The sequence below is a fragment of the Oncorhynchus gorbuscha genome, linkage group LG23 (genome assembly GCF_021184085.1).
Source record: "Oncorhynchus gorbuscha isolate QuinsamMale2020 ecotype Even-year linkage group LG23, OgorEven_v1.0, whole genome shotgun sequence".
NCBI lineage: Eukaryota > Metazoa > Chordata > Actinopteri > Salmoniformes > Salmonidae > Oncorhynchus > Oncorhynchus gorbuscha.
In genome coordinates this window covers 37,949,017-37,971,196 of record NC_060195.1, presented here as the reverse complement: position 1 = coordinate 37,971,196, position 22,180 = coordinate 37,949,017, and the positions used below count along the sequence as shown (strand labels likewise).

At 44.0% G+C, this 22,180-nt stretch overlaps 1 protein-coding gene across 9 annotated transcripts in view; it reads right to left on the bottom strand.

The window, feature by feature from the left end:
* LOC124011019 (transcription factor COE3-like) overlaps positions 1-20,527 on the bottom strand; it is a 109,025-nt gene extending 88,498 nt beyond the window's left edge. For 2 of the 9 annotated variants that reach the window (XM_046323942.1, XM_046323945.1), the window contains exons 1-5: positions 19,830-20,522; positions 8,972-9,128; positions 6,187-6,250; positions 4,931-4,986; positions 2,686-2,759 (exon numbers count right to left, since the gene is read on the bottom strand). In XM_046323942.1, coding sequence (XP_046179898.1) covers positions 2,686-2,759; positions 4,931-4,986; positions 6,187-6,250; positions 8,972-9,128; positions 19,830-19,963 — 485 coding nt within the window. In that variant the 5' untranslated portion in view covers positions 19,964-20,522. Of the gene's footprint in view, positions 1-2,685; positions 2,760-4,930; positions 4,987-6,186; positions 6,251-8,971; positions 9,129-19,829 lie in introns of all 9 variants that reach the window. The other 7 variants (XM_046323939.1, XM_046323941.1, XM_046323938.1 and 4 more) reach the window with 7 other exon arrangements.
* Positions 20,528-22,180: the final 1,653 nt, after the last annotated feature.

Here is a 22,180-nt window from a genome sequence, read left to right as displayed (position 1 = left end):
ATCGCCTTAATGACGTTTCCCCCCGGGCCCAAACTGGCTAACACCCTGGCTAGCTAATGACTGAGAACACAGGCCAGTAAGTCAGACGAGTCCCACAAAACAACTAGACTGGATATCCAGTCAGCGTTACTCTGTTTTTTTTCCCGCTACAGCCGAGAAATAGTACTGAGCATGAGCAGTGCTGGTCCGGTGAGCGCCGCAGCAACGAAACCAGAGAGGCCAACTTGATGATTTGTCAATCTAGCAAAAAGGACCCACACCGAATCTACAATAAGAAGTGAGCCTGGAATGCCAGTTTTATCCCAAAATGGGCAGCCTGCCTTGGCTGGTCACTAGCATCATTATCATTGTCCCTTCAGTCAGCCAGGCATACTTCAAATGATCCCCACAAGTGGAATCTACTTAAGCACTAAAAAAAGGAGTGTTCGAAGCTGAACTATCAGAGTTTAGCTTTAAAAAACAAGAGAAGCCTTCAAAGGCTCCCTGAGGAACCTGAAGACGGGCATCAGAGGGAGGGAGAACAGAGCCAGTCTGTTGGATCACAGGCCTGTGATAAGATGTGCACACAGTGAATGGCTGTCAATGGAGGGCTTGTTTTCAAAGGGCAAGTGCTGTAATTACCCAGCCCAAACATGAGGGCCACAGCCAGACCTAATGATATGCGTCAGGACGGCAGGCAGACAGCCGGCTTGGCTGGGAGAGGACGCCCGTGGCAAGCCTTTCTCACACAACGTGCCCTCTTCCAGCCTGGCACCGGGGCTGGCGCACAGAGCCCAGTCCTGGCTAGCCTGTGTACCCATAACACAGTCCTCCGATGACTGGCCCACGCCAACTGACTACCTCAAAGCCCCATTTGGTGGTTTTGGAAGAGCCAGTTTCAAATGAAAGAATGCTGTGTTGATATTGTGAACCAATTCAAGTCACACTACATGGAATACAGTGACACTTCAAATGTACTTGCTAATCAACTACTGGCATAGTTAAGTTGATATTTGTGTGTGTGTCAAGTAGTGATATTTAAAAATAATGTGAAAAAAAAGTGATATTTAAAAAACTGTAAATAAAGGGCCTCCATTTTGATCCTACAATCTATAATGTCGTCATGTCTATCTAATTAAAGACGAAAAAACTCATTGCAAATATTTTAAATTGTCAAACTGTCCAATAGGTTCAGTGCTTTTAACTCTGGTGAGAGAACTACTCTTTAACTTCAGAGAGTTCTGGACAAAGGGACAAGTCTCAAAGCCACCACCAGGGACCACATGGCCATGCCGGAGAGGGTCCCTACCAGCTGCTACAGTATACTTCCACTGCTGGTTGAGTGTGTTCCTTTATACGGCAGCGAGCCAGGCTGCAACACCACACGGGACTAGATAAAGACACCTCAGCCATCACGTCCCTGTCACCTGGGAGACCGAGGGGGAGATCGAGATAGATGAAGAAAGAGAGCGCATCTCTCTCATCCCCTTCTCATTAGCCAATGGAAACACGGCATTCATCAGGGGAAGGATGGTTAATAATCACACTCAATCACGTAATGACCGACGCCAAGTGGAACCGTCATTAGGAAAATGAAGCGACGTATCAGAGGGGATCTCCAAGGAGGAGACAATGGGTCCGTCACTCAAAGAAGTCCCCACATTTTCAGTGTCGACCATTCTTCAACTAAATGTTGAAAAGTTGAATGTTCCTCCATGCACTGTTTGAAATTGGCTTTGAAATGTGAAACAAGATGCATGAGATAACCAGGAGACAACCCTCAGATATGGTTTCCTCAGCTAGGTCATAAGATGAGTGCGATAATGACTTAGACCCTGATTCAATCAAAATAACAGACGGAGGGTTTCCATGGTGAGGCAAATCAGCATTCCTCCAGCACTGTGTTTAAACACTTAGCTGAATTATTGATTCAGCTAATCAACAATTGCCTTCTCACAGGTAAATGCTCTCTATTGTCTTGCCCTAGAAACATCCAGATCAAGGTTTTGCTTGAATAGCAGTTGATGCATATGCAATTGGGTTCCAACAGGGATGACTGAGTCAATGGAAAAGGCAAAAAGGGCTGTGTTGACCCCAACCTCCTTACTCCTACAACCAGCTGAGGCCTCTCGTGGGCCAAGGCTTGAAACTCCTCAACCCCCAGTGTCCAAGGCAGCACACAAACACAAACACACTTCCTGTATTGCATAATTAACACTCACTCCTACCAGGCCCTAACCAATGCCCTACAGACTTGCGCCCAGCCAACCTCCATCAAAACACACACAAACACATAAAGCCCCCATCAACATGGGCCTTCATCCGGCAGATAATGACTCAGCATGGTATTCAATTCAACTATACTTATTTAATGAGAGCAACCCTGTAGGGCTGTATAGAGAAGACTATATAGCACGAAAAGGGATGGCCCACAGAGGAATAAGGATGCCTCTTGTTGCATTAAATTAACTGGTTTTGACCAATTTGACTAACCTTGAGCCTTGTGTTGATCCCTTGTAGGAAAAGTCACAATTTTTTTTCCATAAAATGTCCTGGAGTCGATGGTATGTGTACATGTTGTGTAGATTCTTGTACATGCATCAGGAGAACTGCAGACCCCAATTCCAGATTCATTTAGATGGTGCCAATCATGCCCATTCATTAGATTTTGGGGTGAAATATCCCTTTAAATAGAGTGGCACTCACCTGCACATGATCTCGTGGGTGAGAAGGACACGGCACATCTCGGGGTTTTTGTCCTGGCCCTCGTAGAGGATCGCCTGAGGAGAAGAAAAGAGCAGCCGATATTTCTTTGTTTAGTCTTCTTTGGGTCCCTGGACTTGAACCTGTGCTTTCCCTGTATAATATCCGATCATGGCCCTGTAAAGGTTGTGACTACATATAACTGGAAAGGCTTTGTGCGCGTGTTCGTTATCAGTGTCTGCTAAATATCTACAATGGAAGTGGATGACACTTTATTAGCGTAAGCGCCGCTTGGTCTAACTTTCATATCATATTAACAGGGAGAGAAAGGAGGTTAGACTGGAGAGATGGTGGAGGGGGACGATGAGGGAGTAGCCCCCCCATAGTGGAGAGCCACGTGGTGTAGAGCGGCCCGGCCGGCCCTCCACCCCTCCCAGACAGATGGCGGTGCGAGTAAGAGAGAGAGACCACCCTCTGGGCATCCTTCACTGGAGCTGCCATGTCGGCCATGGATGACGGATGACCACTGAGAGGAGCTGTTCCCTCCTTCATTCTCTCTATACCTCCCGTGTCAGAGGGATGGAGGGAGGACGAGAGGGAGGGAGTGCTCCATCCCACTCCCAGTGACGTACCCCTACCTCGTCCACCTAGGTGGTCAGTTGCCCCACACACACACACACACACACACCCCCCCAAGGGGACAATACTTTTAGGATAACGACCACTTCTGCATTATTGATTCCTCCCAGCCTCTATATTAAAATCTGCCAATTTTGCCAGAAGGGGTGGGGATTGCAACAGGGACCAGGGAAAGGGAGTGGGAGTGTGTGTGGGGAGGAGAGGAGGTCTGTGTGGGGGGGGGGGTATCGGGTCGATATTTATACATCATCATTTCTGATTCAAGTAGCCGCTCCACCCCCTGGAGCTAGTCTGGGAGTTTTCATGGGGGTATATCATGGACATACGTGAGTAATACCACCATGTTGAAAAAGGCAAAAAGGAGAGTCAAGATTCGACTTTTTTGAGGATGATAAGACAGACTGAAGGGGGATATCAAACAGATATATTTTCCTACATATCCACTATTAAAAGAAGATTATTTGTATTCCTATTGTGTGCAACATACTGCCTTCCAGGTAAATGCATTATATACAGTAATATGTTTGAATTTGCCAATAGGAGTGTCTGAGAATGGGCTCCTAACAGCCAATCAATAGACATGGGCCCCCCTCTGGCTGCTAGATGGCTGCCTTTCTGTGGGTGGACACACTACAGTATGCAAAGTCTGCATGTCTGTCCGTCCAAGTCTAGGCAGGAGGGAGGGATTTGAGTGGCGCACCCGAGGAAGAAAGCTCCTTGTGTTGTTGTCAGAATTATTGTCTCCAGCACGCCGTCGCTGCAGCACATTAAGGGCTATTGATTGGTTTCCGTGGCTGGCGCTTTGTCGAGGACCTCGTTGCCGCATCGATCTGTGACAGCCTGACATGGCGACACAGGGAGGGCCTGGTGGGCTGGGGATAGAGAGGGCCTGGTGGGCTGGGGACAGGGAGGGCCTGGTGGGCTGGGGACAGGGAGGGCCTGGTGGGCTGGGGACAGGGAGGGCCTGGTGGGCTGGGGACAGGGAGGGCCTGGTGGGCTGGGGACAGGGAGGGCCTGGTGGGCTGGGGACTGGGGAGGGCCTGGTGGGCTGGGGACTGGGGGGAGGGCCTGGGTGGGGACAGGGGGCTGGGCTGGGGACAGGGAGGGCCTGGTGGGCTGGGGACAGGGAGGGCCTGGTGGGCTGGGGACAGGGAGGGCCTGGTGGGCTGGGGACAGGGAGGGCCTGTTGGGCTGGGGACAGGGAGGGCCTGTTGGGCTGGGGACAGGGAGGGCTTGTTGGGCTGGGGACAGGGAGGGCCTGTTGGGCTGGGGACAGGATGGGAGGGTGGGAAGGAGTGTACAGTACAGCACAGTGTATGGTGGAGCCAGGTTGCCCTATGTCTTCTAGCCTGACTGGACAAGACTAGTTATTTGCCACTGGGGTACTGTAAATTGATAGCACTTTAGCTCAGCGGGTAAAATGACTGAAGGGTGTCTGTGTTCATGGGTTTAAATCCCAGGTGGGATAGGTTGACTCATGTTACATTATGTACAAAACGGGTGGTGGTTTGCAGTATGATACGTAGTGAAACCCTGCTACTGGAAACAATGTTCACACTTCACTGGTCACCTGTTAAACGGCTGGGATCAGAGTAAGGAGAAAGCTCACCTGTTTGGTCATGGAGTCTATTAGCCGTACAAACAGATCTTGTTCTGTCCTGATGCCTGCAACACAACACATATGTATCAGATGTCCTGCAATTACACATGACACCAATTTGGATTATTGAAATGTTACGATCCATTGACAGAACGACAAGTTGAATGTCATCTTCCTCTGTAAACAATTTGCATAGAAGTAGGCGTGTGGTTTTAGCCAAATGAAATGTCTCGAGCAACAACAGCAGCCTAAACATCAGCCTCAAATGCAAATTCACTTCTTTCGCAGAAAGAGAAACATAAACGACGAATTTCAAATAGCGTCTTCTCGCCGAATTCTGTTTATCTGTGTCCCCATGGTGTCTTTATTTTTTTCTGTCGTGCTCGTCGTGGGGACCAAGCTTTTCTAGCCCCCCTCAGCAAAAACAAACAAGCCTGTGTGCTCTCTAGCTTTTACTATTTATGATTTCCCGGCTGCAACTGCCGAGTTCCCCTCACTCCCGCTGCCGTTTTGGAGTTCTCATTCACAGACAAATTAAATAGCAATCATTATTGCTTATCTTTTATTAGCTTTGCAACGGAGCGTAAATACGGCATAAACACAACAGGGGGTAGGTAGTCAAAAAGGACCATGGGAAACGAGACCATTTTCTATTTCTTGCCTGTAATTGCGTCAGGCTTTGGTGTTCTCTCGCCATTTCTTTGTCCTTTAAAAAAAAAAAGGTCATTTTTAGATGACTTGTGAATTGTACTGTACCACACCCACAGTCTTCTGTTTCCTCTCGGGATGTGGTCTCAAAACAAAATCCATGGCAACAGGAATCTAAGCTTTGTGCATTAAAATGACCACAGATCAGTGATCAGTGTTCAAATTTCAAGTTCTTTTCCCCAATGACCAAAACAGACTTTAGGATTTGCTCGTGAAATATAATTCCAGATGTGATGAGGATTATCGTTTATATGTATGTTGTCCTTTTCTATTTAATGTCCTAGCCTAGCAGTTAGAGCGTTGGGTCAGTAATCAAAAGGTAGCTGTTTCGAATCCCTGAGTCGACTAGGTGAAAAAGAATCTGCCGATGTGCCCTTGAGCAAGGCACTTAACCCTAATTGCTCCTGTAAGACGCTCTGGATAAGAGCGTCTCCCAAATGACTCAAATGTAAATGCTAAATGATTCTCCTGAAAGTGCTAAAGCTAATCTTTCCAAGGAGAGCAGCGAGAAGAGAGAGAACTCTGCAGTATGTTTGGAGGGATTATCGTGATCTTACCGTTACTGTACAGGAGCTGTAGCCTGTAATGGATGCCGTTGTTGGTCTTCTCTCCATTGTACTCCTGAAAGAGTCAAATTCAAAACACAGAAAAATCATCAAGACGGCTCTCAGCTTTTGAGGCGACACCCAAAATCAAAGGAAACATCGGCCCATTTCGTCCCCTGCTGTGTTGTCATAAAGGCTCTTGTACGTCATCCAATATCTCACAACTAAATGAACTACCTGTAAAAAAAAAAAAAAACTAGACCATCCTAATCTACGCTCCCGTCTCAATCTACTCTATCGCTGACATTCTCCGAAGAGACCAACATCCCGGTCCTAATCCAAGCAGATGTTGGGCCACAAATCGAAATCGTAAACCCAACTCTGGTGCCACAGGGAATACCCAGACTAATACGGCATCCACTGCATCCAATTAGAGATCATCTGAAGAGGACACATAAATCCCATAAGAGGTCAGGGGACCAAGCAGCATTATTACTGGTTATCTGCTGTTATAACACTGTTATTACCCTGTGGTTTCATTTGAGGTCGAATGAGCTTGCAATCAGAAAGCTGTTAGTTAAGGTATATCACACTGCCTTTGTGTCCACAATAACAGGTACTTCGAATACTGGTATGCAACCGAAAACATATGAATTAAAGGGAACATTTGTAATATCTACTAGATTCCTACAGGAAGACAGTTCTGGGAAAGTAAGTTGTAGGGGTTCATGTTTTTAAAAACAAATCTCTTTTCCCATAAACTCTGAGGACAATCCACACCGTTCTCTGATTGAGTTATATTTATGAAGATGCTAAGCCCTTGCTATTTTTGAGTATTTGTCTAGGCCCAAAATCCCACCACAGGTCCACGATGATATACAACATGGAATCTCCATCTTTCCTCTAACTCCCGTCGCTGACACGCACACAACAAACCAGCTGCTTTACTGTTGCATCGTCTAGCCAGGAATAAATCAAACATCAAGAACAAAAGGACAAACCCAGGTGAGAGCTAAAACAACCCTGTTACCACAGCTATACAGAGAGATGTAGTAAAAGTCTAAGTGACAGTGCCCAGTTAGTGTTGGTCGCCACGGTCACCGATGACCTCAGCTCCCAGGTGGCCCAAGTCGCTCTCACTGATCTCGTGTCACCTCTTCAACGGGCCACATCCGCTCCTCTTTCCCTCTCTCCCTGTCTCTTTCTCCTTCCCTCCCTCACAATCTCTCTCTCTCTCTCTCTCTCTCTCTCTCTCTCTCTCGCTCTCTCCTTCCCCCTCCGCCGTGCAGTGCCAAGTGTGCCGTGGAGTCTTGGCAGGGGCCCAGGGGCAGGCTGGAGGTCAAGGCAGAGGGGAACGGGCAGGGAGGACGGGAGGAGCGGCCGTGCCAGCTGGCCGCTGTCCCTCCTGACCGTGGGCGGAGCTGTTCTCTGTAACCTTTTACTGAGAACAACCCCCTGGCAGCATGGCAGAATGGCCCAGGCGGCAGGTAGAGAAGTGGGTTACCATTACCACTGAGAGCACAGGTACTGCTGAACAAATACCAGAGGCAGAGAGAGAGGCAGAGAGAGAGAGCCTCATAGACTGGTCAACTATATAGCAGAGCTTGTAGATGGCACATGAATGTACAATAAATGACATTAACAACTGCTGCTTAAAACAAATACAAAGGCTTTTCATAAGCATATGTCTGACCAAATCATCATATTTGCTCTCCAATCTTGTATTATTTTGTATTTTTATAACTAGGCAAGTCAGTTAAGAACAAATTGTTATTTACAATGACGAACTACCGGGGAACAGTGGGTTAACTGCCTTGTTCAGGGGGAAAACGACAGATTTTTACCTTGATAGCTTGGGGATTCAATCCAGCAACCTTACGGTTACTGGCCCAATGTTCTAACCACTAGGCTACCTGCCACCCTGAAATAATACAAATTAATACAAATTAATGAATACAAATTAGATTTTCTTTTAAATAGATACCTTCACGTAACCTCTTATCAAAATGACTTAAGTAAAAATACTATTTGAGTTTAATGTCTGATTTTAAAGCTGAATCAAAACGGCTTCATTCAAGATTTCCTGCTTTCTGCTCACCACTGCCCCCCGACAGGTTCTTTGTAAACTATGAGTGCTTCTATATCTGAATGGTTTCTATCCTCAAACAGCTCTCAGGATTACAACCTTTCAGTAATTGTAAGAAATCTCAAGAGCTTAATGTACTTTCTGAAACCAAATACTTTGAATTAGTATTGAATTACAACAACAGATACTTACAATATGTCAAATCTGTTAATTAAATGAAAACATGAACTCTATTTATGAGGTGGACATAATCAATATATAATTTACATAAAATACTTTATCTTCAAATAAATGTGTACAATTCTGTTTATGAAATTCAAATCAAATCAATATAATTAAAATTAGTGTATATAAAATAGAATATAAGTATGTTACAGAATGTAGAGATATAGAATGAATAAAAATCTAATTCACTAAAGAAACACATTACAGTGCATTGCAGTATACTGTACATAATAAATCAACAAACAATATAGAGAAAAAAAATATTGCTCTCGACTTGACATCACGAAAACTGTGAGTGTATCCACAGCTTCTGTGCTAGACTTCATATTTCAAAAGCATCACTGCACTATAGCACTGAATGAAGCAGAAGGAATTACATCCCACTAACACTGGCCCCAGTGTCAACACCACCCTTTTACCCCCAATGCCAGCTATACCTGGGCACACATTCCCTCCTCCCCATTCCCCTTTGTGTGTTGGTCTTACTTTGTCTTTCTCCACAAAGTCTATGTAAGAGGTTCTCTCGATCTCCACGGGCTGGCCCTGTCGGTCGTACAGCGCCAACACGAAGTGGAAGAAGTTGGATTTGCGTAGGTTCGAGGGGGGCTGTTTTTCATAGTGAGCCCGGGCCAGACCTACACCGCTATAGATGGGAGAAAGAGAGAGAGAGGGGGACAGCAAATGGGGGAGAGAGAGAGAGAAGGATGAAATTTGGTTAGTACCGTGTAGCCAAGGAGCACCGGGGCAATTCAAAACACAGCAGGCGCTATTCAATCACAAGCTGTTTCTGCAGGTAAAACAAAATGTTGTTTACTGTGTGAAACTAAAATAAAGTTTTCCAATAATTTAAGTATAATTTAAGTATGACGCCTCGCAAAGAAGAAATCCTGGAGCGGTAGGGATTGAATAGGGCCGAGAGTCCTAGCCTAGCAGTATTAGTATGCAGTTCTTGGTTTCATTTAAGAAACCTACGTTTCAAAACGTGTTAATTGTTCTGACAAAAAATGGATGTTAGTCAGGTCAATTACTACTATCAGCACCGACTGCAAAACAACCCAAACAGTAATCTTTCAAAACCTAAGTTAAAAACACAAACACAAATAATGAAAAGAAGGAGAGAAAAGTGGAGACGAGAGAGCGAGAGAGAGAGAGTGATAAATGAAAGACACTTGGCCCCCTCTTCACGTTCTCTGTGTGTGCCACGCGTTCCTTTGTGTTATTTGTCTCCTCGACCACCTCAACAATGTGAATTTGGCTGGGTAGCAAGGACTCCAGAAGGCAGCGTCTGCCTCGGTTCGTGCCAAGCGCTGTGGGGTACCATTCGGCTTGGCAACCGCGCCACTCCAGTTTTCCCTGACCTGTCAGTCAAACTCTGCCCTGCATCCCCTGGGCCCGGAGAATAAAAGACCTCCACACACTCGGCGTGCGCCATATGCGCACACACACACACACACACACACACACACACACACACACACACACACACACACACACACACACACACACACACACACACACACACACACACACACACACACACACACACACACACACACACACACACACACGCACACACACACACTTTTCACCATTGATTTAGAGACTGAGGATGTCTGCTAACACACACTGCTAACCAGGGTTGGAGTTCATTTGGATTAAAAGTGAAGTTTTGAAGTGAATGCCAATTCAAAAGGTGACATGGTGTGGAATAGATGACAAATTCAAATTGAAAAGGTTTCAAAGCTTTGGAGAGGAATTAATGTAGAAGGTTTTTAAACATCTGAACTTAATTCAATTGATTTTTGGAGAAAGAGGAAATGATATCTAGAAGAAGCTGAATGGGTGACGTTAGACACGGATTCTTGACCTGTCACTAATAAATGGCAGAGGAACATACAAAAGGAACTGAATGGAAATGAACATAAACATATGTAAAAAGAAGACGGTGCAGAATCATGTCTTCAGGGGAAGACAATAGACTGCAGTGTCAGAATGCTTTGGACTGATTGACTTTACGTGTACCTTGTGGTCTGGAAGACTGTGCCTAACTTCTCCAGGCCGTGAACAGAGAGACATTTTTTGGTTGTAAGATATCTCATGCATCTCTGCTCATCTCATAGCTTCAATATCAACCGATTTCTAGATCCAAGAATCGATTCCTCATTCAGGAACATGTTCAAGGATGCATGAGCGTAATTGCATTTTAAAAACGCAGACAGATCTAAATGTATAAACAAACGCTTGCAGGCAGCTATAGGAGCCCTGTTGTTAAATCAATGAAACATCTAAATATCATAATGCTTTGGTATCAATCTCGGTTCAACTTGGTTGCTGATATCTCATTTATCTACACTAACAAAACAAATAACCACGACCAATACGAGATTCCAAGTGGAATGGACGCCACGCTGCCTGCTTAGCAATTACCACTTCCTCCTGATTCGGCTCACGTCGAGGCTCGAACGCAGGATGTCTGCTTTGCTAGCATGGGTGACCGCCCGCCCGAAGCATCTTACCAGTCAGCGTGACGTGAAAAGCTAGCTCCACCTCAGGCTGAGGAGTAAGATTCACACACCTCCATGTGCCACACAATCGCAAAGCGGTTCATGTCGAAATATTTATTTACGTGCTGCATTTTTCTTGGAGGGTGGTGCAAATGTTTTTGGAAAGTTGCCTGGTTGCTTTCTCTCTGCGCTCATGGGTATAGTCCGCAGGCGCTCGATTAATACAGGTGTGACCTTTCTGCACCCCATTACCAATGCTTACTGCCTCATTTGTAACCGAGTTGTTGAAAGCGAATTCCTGGACTCAGTTCTGAAGACACAAAGACAAAAAGGTTGCACATGGGAGAATGGCATTTTACTTTGTGGGGAGATAAGAGAGTTCGGGCTTATCTGACGGCATGGTTTCAGTGCTACTAAATATTAAGCGTGGGACTGATAGGTAAAAAATCCCCTATCTAGCAAACCCTCGTTGAAAATCCTGCAAAAAGTCAAAAACAAATCCTAAAAAGTCGATAGGGGAAAAATCCCATGAAGTTGCTAGATGTTTTGCTGAACACAAACATTAGGTGACCGTACTACTGGCATGGCCTACATAGAAATCATCTGGGGGGAAAACTCAAAATTATACTTAACTACCTAACAATTAATAAAACAAGACTCGAGTGAGAAACAGCCCTCACTATCATATCACTTCCCACCCCAAATTACATGTATAACCCCCCCCCCCCCTTCAACACCATTACCCCAATTATGAAGCTACGCCAGAACATCGGGGATACGTTGAGACCTCCAGCCACGGCGGCAGTGCCAGAGCCAGTCACAGCACATCCAGATCTCCCTGCACTCTATCGACACAGAAAGCTTGTTAGCGTTATTATTTCAATTATGCTAATTGCAGCCACATCCACTTATGACTGGGCGCGGCGGCCTGTAGCGCGCGGCCTTAGCACTCAGTATAATAAAAACAGTATCGATGGCACACAGGTTTCTACTACACAGGCCGTGTAAATCAGAGGGCAACAGACCGACAACAAATAGCGCTAACAGATCTTCTGACGGGCCTCCACCCTACATGCGCGTTGACACTTCACCCCCCACTGTAAACGCTGAAGGAAGAGATCACGTGTGAAGCAGCAACTGTCATCCAGTCACTTCTCAACACAATCGGCTGACGCCAAAAAGCCCATGTCCATTCTGTCTGTGGCTGACGTCAACGCTCCGATAGGGATGGTATGTTTACTGAACCAGTCGTTTTAACGTGGGCTGGTACAATTGATCTAAAGTCATTAGAGAATTCAACAAGATTTTGAGTTGTGGTTTTAACGACTTAAAAAAAAAAAAAGGAGATTCTACATCATTTGAATTCATTTGTAGGTCCAGCTATCCGCCATGCAGCATTAGGATGGTCGTCAAAGTGTACATTCTTCGGCAGTATCGGCTTAATGCAATGCAGCAAATTCTAATTATGATAAATGAAAAAGGTAACCCCGGGCTAAAGTCCTCACTGCTGGAGGGCCTGCACACTTCAGGGAAATAGATATTAAGCACTGAGACTTCTGCTCTGAAATGATCTACTAATGAACATGCAGCAGAAGGGTTCTCCTTCTAAAATGGACACTGTTGACTGTACTGTGTGTGTGTGTGTGTGTGTGTGTGTGTGTGTGTGTGTGTGTGTGTGTGTGTGTGTGTGTGTGTGTGTGTGTGTGTGTGTGTGTGTGTGTGTGTGTGTGTGTGTGTGTGTGTGTGTGTGTGTGTGTGTGTGTGTGTGTGTGTGTGTGTGTGTGTGTGTGTGTGTGTACGTGTATAAAATATATTGTTCTACATATAGCTGTGAAATAGTACCCATGAGCAGCTGGTAAATCTTCCAGATTGTGGCTTTAAGGGACCGATCAGTGGTTGCCCTTCCCACTGCCTCCACTCTCCCCTGGGTAGAGAGCATCCCCTGTGCCACCAGAGTGGGCACAGTGGACACGGCCCGCACCCCTCCAGCATTAATCAGCTGGGTGATGGGGTGTGACCGACCTACCGACCGAGCGGCGGAGTCTTTAACCAGCGCGGCCGGCTGCTTCCTGCAGGACGGCCTAATGAGCCATATACCATCGCCTTGTTTATACAAATGGGATGCAAGCAGAGTATTAACAATCTCCTCTCTCTGGCCTACTGCCACTATGTTAATCTAATGAATAGTGGAACTGTAAATCACACAACCTCTGTGGTGGTTGTACGGCCACCCCTCTCTGGGTTGCAACTTGGTCTGTCCCTGGAGAGGACAGTAGGTGACAAAGACATAGGACTAACACAGAGAAAACGTTGAGTATAAAACCAAGGACAAACCAAAGGAGATAGTAAAAGGGGGGGGGTATCAGAATAAAACAGCATGGAAAACCAATGTAAGGAACATTGACCTATCTAAATTCAAACTTACACTAATTGCACCAGCAAATGTTGGGGGGGTCACATGAAATATATGCAAATGTGTGTGTGTGCGTGTGTGTGTGTGTGTGTGCGCACATAAGGAAGAGTATAATTTATGCAGCCGATACACAATTACTCCGGCATACATTTGCCCAGTCAGGGCCGCTCCCTCCCTAGTGCTTGTTTGGTTAGCTCTTATTAGCCGTGTAATATGAGCTAATGAGTGGAAGCCTGGAACACGGCAGGAGGACAGCCCTCGCCTGTGTGTGTGTGTGTGTGTGTGTTTTGAAACACGATACCCTCGGTAGGCAGGATGGGTAGTCTCGGATGCTTTCAGTCTGAAGTTATGTCTGATGAAACCTATCACTGCACTCCCTTAGACATCTCTCCTCTCCCCTCTCACAATATAGGACCAACCATTTAGTATTACCCACATATTGCAAGGTTGTTACGTCGCTACGACAACGCTTTGCCTTAAGAAATCCAAAACAAAAACACCATCATAGTGGGAAACAAATCCCGTATACGGTCTACACTATCTGCCCCAGTGAACTATCCCATCGCTAAAGCAATAATCTGCCTCGTAGTTGAACATCTGTCAGTCTTTGAGCAATCAGGTTTCAGGAATCTCATTATGCCATTTTAGAATTTTAAAAAAAAACCCAGTGAATGATTTGGCCAGTCAGTGACCAATCAAACGTCACAATCTTACAAGCGCAATTGAAAAAAAACGTCAGTGTCACTCTGCATCGATAACATCTGAACAGAATTCAGTCATCAGAAGAGAGAGGTTGCCACTACATAGGCGTGTAAGAAGCATCAATTACCTCGCCAGGAAACGGATATTGAAAAGAAAATCACAGTTTGACATTGTTTTTACACCTCACTTCAGAAGAACGATTACAGAAGCCCCTCTACCCTTCCACTCCCTTCCTACTCATCTCCCCTCCCTACAGGTAAAGCTGTGGCAGAAAAGTGGTACTTTCTATTGAAGTAGAATGGAATGAGCATCTCTTCAAAGAATATAAAATACTACTTGTAAGAGGGATTTGAAACGTACTGGCCTACAAAACCATGCAGGTAATGGTGTATCAGAAAAGTAGTACTTTCTATTGAAGTAGAATGGAATGAGCATATCTTCAAAGAATATGAAATACTACTTGTAAAAGGGATTTGAAATGTACTGGCCTACAAAACCATGCGGGTAATGGTGTTTCAGAAAAGTAGTACTTTCTATTGAAGTAGAATGGAATGAGCATCTCTTCAAAGAATATAAAATACTACTTGTAAAAAGGGATTTGAAAAGTACTGGCCTACAAAACCACACAAACAAGTCTACAGCTAACACCCACACAGACATGCTTGTGGATCCTCGGCACAACTTGGGTTTTTTTTTACACTTACGACACGCTCACACATGGAACACTGCTCACTGTGTACTAATTGGTACACACTCATACTGTACAAACACTCACACTCGTTTTGCACACTGTCAGAAATACTGCTACATTTTTCTCTAACTGTAAAAAGAGCATTATCATAGGGTAAAACCCCCTTTCGTCCAATTGTTTTGGCAATTGCAGCAAGACAACTACACCACTTTTGGCCAATGGGGTAATGTTTCTCTGAGCTGGCTGGGTAAATAAATCAAACAATGACACACACGATTAGGGTTCACGAATTGAAAATCAAAACACCAACCGTTTCCTCAACTAGAACGGCTTCCTCTCTCACAAAAGCATTGCACAGTGCACACACGTGGAACAAGTTACGCAACAGCCGTGATGGACACAGACGGTGTGTTTAGTTCAAACTTAAATGCAAATCCAAACATGTGGGCAAACACTTACTTAACATCAACTAAGGGTAAAATAGTGCTCTATCCATCATTGCACGACAACTTGTACTGTATATCAAGACCTAAGCCATAAGTTACTTTATTTGGCATGTACTGTAGCACGCACCAAATGCTCAATAGAAATTGGTGAATTCAGCAAAGAAATGCAGAGTATATCTTCACCTTGTGTTTTTCACCGTTTTGGTGTCAGCTATTTCCTCAGGTTGCAACAGTATTTTTTTTACTAGACTTTCTCCCTGTCCGGTGTTTACTACAGGTTGAGCCGAGGCGCACCTGTCCCTAGACTGAAAATCAATGCAGCACCCTGGTCCTCGCAACACACATACCTCTGCAAACTTGATGAGTGGGCCACAGCTGAAACCATTAGTTGGTCACCTGCACACTTCTAATGGGGGTCGTAAAGATGGTGGCCTCGCTCAAGCCAACTAATTGTTTGCACGTTTAGGGGCAGCTGGTGAGAAACACTTCTTTCTGTTGCGGGATCCAATGAACTGGTGGCTGAGATGTCGCAGTGAGACGAAGGGTCGACTCTATATGTTGACGCGAGTCGCCGTATTGTCCCCACCGCGCAACGTGTTAGATAGAATGTACAGGAACACGCTGCAACAGGGTGAATGCACTGTGAGGGCCTTGTTTGAACTATTCTGACACTATTCCACAAGGCTCAGTCAAATGTTGCTGAATTGAATAGGGGGAAATAGGGGAGAAGTGCTCCTTTCACGATATCTATTTTGCTCTCTAACAAATCAGAAATAAGAGGTCAGACATATTCATTGACCTCAGGGATGGTGAATGATGATAGGTTACAGTGAAATGAACCTTGGACAAAAATCTCTCCCAAGACGACATGGTGGTGATGTGAAATATGAGTGAGTGCCACACCGCACAAATATGTCTGTCTGTACAAATGGGTTTCTCCCTCCCATATGCCTGAGGCCAATAGGGAGTATTGTCTCCATATTTTGAGTCCAGTGACTGGCGATGATTGAGGCAGTGACGGATTGGGCTCTGGATATAGAATCCTGGGCTATCAGTCTCATCGGCTGCTGCCAGTGAACGCGGAACACTCAGTCTTCTGCTAAGCTTGGGAACTTGCACTTTATTAAGTCGCCCCTCCTCCTCCTAGCAGACAAAGACAGGGGCAACATAATTCACTTTGCTCGATTTTACAGTGGCAACTGGGGAGGGTCAAGTTAAATCTGTTCCTTAGTTGTGCAGACCACTCAGTCACACACACACAACACATACCCCTCCTCTCCCTGCCTCAGTGGAATGGCTGTTTTTGGGGTTAGATCGGCAAAGGCAGTTATGGTGGGCATAAGCTTGGGGAGTGTCTCTGAAAGCGATCCAGACCAATGCTTTGCACATTTAAATCAGCAATGACCATTTCTTAATGAAACACTTTACTATCCATAACAGATCTATCCGCCACCACATTCTAGTGCTGAACAAAACTAACTCAAAGTCTCCAGTTCTGTCGTTATTAACACTAGGTCACAAGGAAAGTACACTAGGGTTCCAGAATCCAGAGAAGGCCAGAGGCTCTACAGAATTATTTTCCCTTACCCCATAACAAGAAACTTCCCCTACACGAACAAATGCAACTATTTTCTGCAATGTGACTTGACATATAGAAACTCACTGTTTGGGCATTGCCCCTCAATGGAGTTTTGGGGAATGTACTTTTTTTTAAATCAAACTTTTTGTGGCATGGTATAAGTTGGGTATGGGTAACTCACATGCAATTTTTGGTAAGATTTCATCTCTCAATGCGTCAAACCTGAATTTCCTCTATAGGAGTGTCCTTTTTGCAGCTGGACTACACATTAGCTACTTATCCATGAGAGTGAAACATTTAAATCAACAATCTACCTTGCAAAATGACACAGACACAATGCATTGCACTCCACAAAAGTCAAAACACACGAAAAAGGACATGCCTGATGAGCTATGCATAATCTTTTAATGCACTGGGAGGGAGAATTATCTGACAACCTGCTATAAAAAGAAAATACAACATGTGTTCAAATCATAGAGCAAATGGTCTCCGGATAATGATTTTTTGGAAACAATTCAAATAGCATAATAAATAACGAATGTACTGTCACTAATAAAACCCACTTGTCTTATTTTTGCAATATCTTAATCTAGATAAGTGTACATTTTACATGTTCAATATTTCACATAATATAAAGTGATGCACTTTAACAATATATAATATCACCCACCGTATAGCCTGTATCTGTTCAGCCAAATTGAAGTGTTGCTACCAATGCAAAGTAATGCAGCTGTCAACCAGTACTGATCAATAACTTGTATACTGCCGACCACTCAACGCATATCAGTTCTATGAATTCTCTGTGTTACAGAGGATAAATGGGTGACACATGGGTTTAATTAATGCGAAATGCAACTGCATGTCAGTTAAACGTCGCATTTAATGAAGCATCATTCAGTGAACACCAAATATTAAAACTGACGTTTGCAGTTTTGCAGGTGCTGCTGCGGGTCGATTTTTCCCCAAAATATATCATTGCATTGTGATGAAGGGAAAGCTGTGAACACATTAAAGTAAGTTTGTGGACTTAAAAATGGATTGACACCGTAAGAAAACCAGTATAGCCTACACACATGTCGTCGACGCGCTCACCCGTGAGCGGACATGTCAATTGACCCGCTTATCGGACTTGAACTCCCGGGTGGATGTCTGTGTGTGCGATAGAATGACAACTAACACAGAATAAACGTATCTATCCTAGTTCATTATAACGTACTGCTGTTGTCTAACATGACACCACCACTCGCGGCCTCTTGAAGAGCTGAGGGTCACTTACACGATAGGCCTATACTCTGAGCATATATGATATAGTCTCATCTTGCCTGCTCAAAATGCACTTGAAAACGAATAGCATATTGAACATGCAAGATGGTAAAGGTGAGCTTCAGTAGGCTTGCTCTTGTTAACCTTTTTGGCTGTTTGTTTCTTTAGTTCAGACAACGGGATGTGTCAAACTGTCGGCCATGTGCACCGTGCACCATAACAAATTGTCGATGCCGCAAACTGACGTAAATATTAACCTAAACCCAGGAGCAACGGTTTTAGTTGTTTACATTGTAAGAGTAAATATAAATAATAAACATAGTATATCATATAATCTGCGATACCCTAATTCAAGAGACAGGGGAGATCTGTCGTGACTATTTTCCGTGATGACAACTTTGGATGGTTAAAGATGTTCACGCAGAAACATTAAAACCAAAAAGGAATTTTGTCGGTAGGCCTATATAGAATTATTATCAGATTTTAAAGAAAGCATAGGCATTTAAACGTGTCTAGATTATTGCAGGTCAGCAGAAGTCATGTATTTAAACATTTGAGTGAAACCAATCAATTTATGCCAATACACTCACATCATCAACATTTTCAATACGATCACCTACCCTATCATTTATTTTATATTTATTTTATTTGTTTTAGACCCAAACATCAACATTAATCAATACTTTATCAATTCGAATTGATTTATGAAAATATGACATTTTATTAATTAAGCCCTTCTAATTAATTATGACTTCAAAACAGCTGAAAAGTTACACTTGTAGGTAGGCTTAAATAATACAAAGGACATGTTCTCCTTGTGTGGCATAGTGGAACTGTTAACACGCTGTCAATCTTCACATCAATAATTTACAATAGCGCAAGCATGTCCATAAAATCGAGTTGCCCACAGCTGGATAGATACACAACTATTTCGTATAGCCTAAATTAGTAATATTCGATTGAATGTGTCTTGGTATAGTTTAAAATTATAGAAAAGCAACGATGCTCATATGAATTCAATAGGATGGGCCAACACAAATCTCATAGTTTAATGGATGCAACTTTACGCCTAGATCACATATAGGCATAGGCCTACATATGAGAGTTTTGTTAGGCTGTAAGTGTGGACTGGCACTTGTTCAGCACAAAGTCCAATATAAATAATTTGGGGGTTTATTTAGGCTATGTGTAAGGGCTTCCTGAACCAATCAACGTATGCACAGAGGCAAACTCTTCGGGGTGATCTTATTGTTTAGCCAGCACTACTGTGGAACGGTGTTTGGTTTACATTAGGTCACTCGTGCGAGAGATATGATGACGTTCTATTAGACGGTAGGTGCGTATTGTAAAGTTGAGTTATTTTCTTATCGGCGTCAAGAGTTTTCAATAACAGCAAATTGCTTGGAGCTCATTCGGGCATATCATGTGAAAGCGCATCGCGCTCAATGCCTTCCACTCACCACGCTTTGTGATGCTAAGCTGTTTACACATTGCTACATGTTTACAAGTAATTGGGGCACTAAGTCTATAGTTATTTTGCAAGTCAATGCAGGATACAGTAGCCTACTTAAAAGGCCAACCGTTAACGTCTTTACAGATGCTTTTCTATCCGGAACGCAGTAAGCCTTTACCTTTAGCATTCCTGTGAGCGGTTCTCGTATAGGCTACTGTCGGGCAATCTGCAGTGATCTGTCAGCATCCTGTCCAGCGATTATCATATGTGCGTCTAGTTGATGTTTAACCTACCTTTGTGCTGCTGTGTTCGCGTCCAATATCCCCGCGCTCTGCATCCAAGAGCGGACGGGTGTCATGCCACTCGTGAGCGGTTCCTCTTTCATGGTCAAGGCTCCCCGCGGGAGGCTGTCCTGGATGGAGAACATGAAAGTAACCTTCTGGGAATCTCTCTCTTAACCAACTCACAAGGCCACCTGGATTAACGACGAGCAACTGAAAAGGGAAGAATCTTCCCCAAAGTGCAACAAGGGGGAAAGCGATATAGCGGTCCTTATCCAAAGACGAGCGTCGTATCCCTTTGGGTTTTTCCGCTTTATTTTTTAATTCCAACCCCAGTTCAGTTCGCTCAAGCTTAACCGGTCTCAAGTTAAAAGAGGGTGGAGAGAGGGTGAGCGCTAGAACAGTTAAGCATCTCGAAGGAGAAGAATCAGCCGGGATCTAGGATACCTTTTCGTTGTGAGTAAAGAGAGGGGAGATGCCGAAGTTGATCAGAAGAAGGCGAACATACGCGCACGGGATTGTGAAATGAAAAGTGGGATAAAACAAGCGACTGCTTCAAAAAGGAGTAAAATGAAATGATTACCAAACAAGAGGGAGGGACGGACCATGGAAGGCTTGCTCTCCCAGGGGAAAAGGGGGATTGGGTAGCAAGAAATCTCATTCCCTCCCTCCCCGTCTCTTTATGCTTCCTCTGTCCCAGCGGAGCGCACCTTCTCTCGGGTTCGGAGGCTCTAGTGCTCTCGAGGGGGACAAGCATGGATTTGACAGGGGCGGAGACTAGTCCTTATATGGAAAAAATCATTTCAACGTCAATGGCAGTTCTGTCTTCTCATTGGCTGAAGTCATCAATGGCGTCATTTTTTGAATTCGCGGCAAAAGCTTTCCCGGTGTTTACCTGTACAACATTGCACGCTTTGCTGGGCTGTACGCGTGGACGCAAATATGCGTATTGCTTTACCAGATTAATCTGTCGATTTGCATGTTGGCCGACTTTTTGAATTGGCTCATAAAGGCATAATGATGACCTCTCGTTTGAAAGCATTGATACTGTCCTTTGAGTGCAGAATTACTGAGGAGCACGGACGCCTGTGATGGATATTCACTGTATTTTGTTGTGGAATTGGATTGTATAAAATCCATTATGTTTGTAAGGAGCAATAGACTTCCACAACATGGAAGTTGATAGAAGTAATTTGTTTTTAGAAAGACATACCCACGTGCGCGCATGAACACACACAAACATGCGCACACATAGACACACTCCCTCATCATACACACACTAAAATATATTTCCTGATGATTGAACATTTGCTAATATCTTATGATGGGGAACAGAACAATTGTTGCCATATGTCTTTCTTGAGGGGTCCGTAGAATGCAGGCATTTTTCGCAATCATGCTTCTCTTGGCATTGTTGAACGGTATTTGTGAACAAGTTCAATGAGATTTGACAGCGCCGTGTACTTGCAGTCCTTTGCGTCCAGCAATGGTAATACAATTTATCCCAACAGCCTAATAATAATAATATTCATCATAATAGTGCTGTCTCAAAGTTATTAATAATAAAAACTCTTAACAATGTAATTGTTTCAGGTAATTTGACAGATCCGTGAACGCAATAGCCTATGGCTACCACGACAACTCCAATTTCAGTAATAAGGAATCTCCCAAAAGCAACCACAATTAAATATTTACACAACTTTAGCCTCTCCAATTTAGGAGGCCAACATGTCTTTCTCTACAAGTAGACTAGATTAATTCGATTATACTTTAAAATATCTCTAAATCTTTTGATAAATTACCATACGATGCTACTTTTAGATGGAATAACCTGATCCATAATTTCTCACAACAAAACACGGTATGTAGGTCTAACTCAGGGGTGTCAAACTCATTCCATGGATGGTCTGCGGGTTTTTGGTTTTTCTTTCAATTAAGACAGACAAACAGGTGTGGGGTGTTCCTTATTAATTTGTGACCTTATGTCATCAATCAAGTACAAGGGAGGAGCGGAAAACCGCAGACACTCGGCTCTCGGTGGAATGAGTTTGACACATGTGGCCTATATCATGTCATCGCAAGTCACATTACCGCAATAGGACCTAAAAAAATCTTCAATAAAGATGGGCTACGTTTTTCCTTTTACTTAAAATAACTGTTATAATTTAATAATAATAAGAAGAAGAAGAAGAAGAAGAAGAAGAATACCATTTATTTAACTTTATCATTATTTTGGTGGACTATTATCAATTAAAAATAACCAAAGCAATATTAAGTTAATGATTCGCCTATAGCCTAACAAAACGTTTGTTTAAACAGTTGGGGTAAAATAAATAACGATTGCATTTTTTCCCCCCTATGGC